The sequence below is a fragment of the Aethina tumida genome, chromosome 4, assembly GCF_024364675.1.
Source record: "Aethina tumida isolate Nest 87 chromosome 4, icAetTumi1.1, whole genome shotgun sequence".
Taxonomy (NCBI): Eukaryota; Metazoa; Arthropoda; class Insecta; order Coleoptera; family Nitidulidae; genus Aethina; species Aethina tumida.
This window is the reverse complement of record NC_065438.1, coordinates 8,311,120-8,314,464: the sequence shown is the minus strand read 5'-3', so window position 1 is coordinate 8,314,464 and position 3,345 is coordinate 8,311,120. Positions and strand designations below refer to the sequence as shown.

Below are 3,345 nucleotides of genomic sequence, written 5' to 3'. Positions count from 1 at the left end.
CCAATAACCACCTTGTTTACCCTCCGGAATAACGTCGGGGGTGTGGTTTCAATGCCATTGTGTCGGCTGCACCAATCGCCTGTTTGGTAGGAGATAAGGGGCTTGCCACGGACGTGTTGTGTTTGGCGTTCACACTTGGCCAACGTTGTGTGCTTTAGTTCAAAGATAACTGACGCAGTGTAAGTTTGTTTTTAGAACGATTGCAGATTGTTGGCTGCATATTGAAGAAGAACAGTGTTTGTTTGAGTGTGTTAGTTGTGTGGGAACATGCCGAGGCCGTCCAGAGAGTCTTACGGCGACCAGAAGCCACCCTATTCGTACATCTCACTGACGGCGATGGCCATATGGAACTCGCCCGAAAAAATGCTGCCCCTGTCCGAGATCTACAAGTTCATAACGGACAGGTTCCCGTACTACAGGAAGAACACGCAACGGTGGCAAAATTCTCTTAGGCATAACCTCTCCTTCAATGATTGCTTTATTAAAATCCCCCGGCAGCCGGACCGGCCCGGAAAGGGAGCCTATTGGGCCCTACATCCCGCCGCCTTCGACATGTTCGTGAACGGGTCCCTGCTCCGGCGCCGCAAGCGCTTCAAGCTCCTCAAAAGCGACAAGGAAATACTGGAAAACGAACTGGCCGCCCTCACCAACATCAACCGGATATTCTTCCAGCCCCCGTCGACCAACACGCTAGACGTGTGCCCACCAGCCAGCCAGAACCTGACCCCGGTGGAGCCGATAGAGGCGAAGACCGAGACGACCTGCATCCGTCCCAAGAGATCGTTCACGATCGAGAGCCTGATCAGCGACGACAAACCGTCGAACAACAACAACAACAACAACAACCTGACGATAACGCCGGTGCAACCGAGTGCCACGCATCTGATCCCGCACGTGCATCCGGCCTGGCTCCTGAATTCGGGATGCTACGATCTGGCCGCCTTCGCCAATCCGGCCGCCCTTATCCAGTCCACCTCGATGTACCACGAGAATTACGGACTGGCCGCCGGCGAGGATCTCTTCAGGGTTTCGCATCAGTTATAGCTTTAAGATGCGAAGGACTGTTTTGTATGTCTTTCTTGTACATAACTCCTGCTCCTGCTCCTGCACTGCGTCCATGGATGAGGGTAGGTTCTTTTTCGTGATTTTGTTGTTGGTTGGCGTTTTGAGGATGGGTGGTTTTGTTGCGGCAACAATTTGCTGGAAAGCTTTAATAAAACGCGTTATGAATAGCTGGATCGTTAATTTCCGTTTTAGACCATTGATATCGGATACCGTCAATTATCCTCATCATTTTAAATATACAGGAACTATTTTATGAAGTAGAAATCTTGTAACCATTTTGCGGGGAACTGATTTAATAATATTTCCATCCATACACAATGACGAATAAATATTTGAACTAATATAATTATTTAAGCTTTAGTAATTGAAGCAATTAGATCTAATCAAAATTTTATAAACATGAATTTACAATTTTCGAAATATATTTGCCAAATGCTGTTTAGTTTACACAATTTATTAGAAATATAACTGTTGTCTTGTTCATTTAATGATCTACATTCATAAATATAAATTGACAGAATTAATTAATTAACAGATTTTTACACAAATTGTAAAAATGAAAAATTCAATTAAATATATGTTAATAAAAAGTGACAAAACATTATTTTTTAAAGTGCAAATTTTGCATAAATCAACTAATAACATAAATGTCTGTTTTTGAATTATTAATAATTATATCAAGTTACCATAATTAATTAACAGAAAATTCTTTAATAATTTTGTATTATATTAAAATTTCATATATATTTTTACATTTAAAATATGTATTATATTAAAAATTAAATATATTATTTATTATTATTTATTATTAAATATATTAAATATAAAAAATCATTTTTTTTATACATTTTTTATTATAAAAAATATTAAGATTTTAATTATTGTGCATAAAAGGATAAAAAATACTTTTTTGATCACAATGTATTTAATTATTTAGCCACTAAATCTGCCAAAAATATTCATATTTTTTCAAATGCATCATATTATTATTATTTTCTTCACTTTTTTTGTTAATTCTAATCTTTTTTGGTTTTGTATTGATTCCAAATTTATTCAATTAACCTTCTTTATTGACAAATTTGTCTTTTAAACCAAAAAAAGGCGGTGAAGTAAAAAATTTAACATATATTTCTTATTATAATATAAAATTTTAATATAAAAATTATTGTGCATGAAAATATAAAGAATATTTTTATTTTTTATGTATATCACAATACTATTTAACCACTAAATTTGCTAAAAATTTTGATAATTTTTTAATATTTGATATTGTATTAAACTTGTGAATAATAAGTTTTTCTTACATATAAAAACATTCTTTTTAGAAATATTTAATCATTTTTTCTATCTCTATGAGAAATAATCACAATTTTCATCACTTTTTTATGTTAATTCCAATCTTTTTTTGGTTTTATACTGCTTTCAAATTTGTTTAATCAACCTTCTCTACTGATAAATTTGCCTTGTAAACCAAAAAAGGCGTTCAAATAAAAATTTTGACATATATTTCTTATTATAATACAAAATATTAATATTACTATTATTGTGCATGAAAATATAAAGAATATTTTTATTTTTCTTATATATCACAATAATATATAATCACTAAATCTGCCAAAAATATTCATAATTTTTTCAAATACAGGCTTTAAATTATAAGCTTTTGTTACACATAAAAATTTCTTTTTAGAAATATTTAAATCAATTATTATTAAATTTTTTCTACCTTTTTGAGAAATATTTACATTTTTTTTTCACTTTTTTATGTTAATTTTAACCTTTTTTTGGTTTTGTATTGCTTCCAAATTTGTTCCATTAACCTACTTTAATGATAAGTTTGTCTTTTAAACCAAAAAATTCAAATTCAAATAAAAATATTGACATATTTCTTACAAAATTTTTATATTATTATGCAAGTATAAAGAATATTTTTAATTCTTTTTATTACAATACTATTATTAACTACTAAATCTGGTAAAAATATCCATATTTTTTTCAAATATATGAGGCTTGTGAAGTTTTTTTACGCGTCTTTCTTAGTTTTGTATTGCTTCAAAATTTGTTCAATTAACCTTTGTACTGTCAAATTTGTCTTTTAAGCCTAAAAAAATCGTTTGTTGTTTTAGTAAATTTTAATATTTTTATTATCATGTAAAGAAGATAAAAAGCATGTTTACTTTTTTATGTTATAATAACACTGTTTAACTATTTAACCACTAAATGTGTAAAAATATTTATATATATTTTTCCAAATGTATGAGGCTTATTAATTACAAGTTA

General features: G+C 31.2%; 1 protein-coding gene across 1 annotated transcript; it reads left to right on the top strand.

Moving 5' to 3' along the window:
• Window positions 1-267: 267 nt before the first annotated feature.
• On the top strand, window positions 268-1,058 carry LOC109600959 (fork head domain-containing protein FD4-like). The gene has a single exon (XM_020017157.2). The coding sequence runs from the start codon at window positions 268-270 to the stop codon at window positions 1,042-1,044; it is 777 nt and encodes a 258-aa protein (XP_019872716.1). The 3' UTR covers window positions 1,045-1,058.
• Window positions 1,059-3,345: the final 2,287 nt, after the last annotated feature.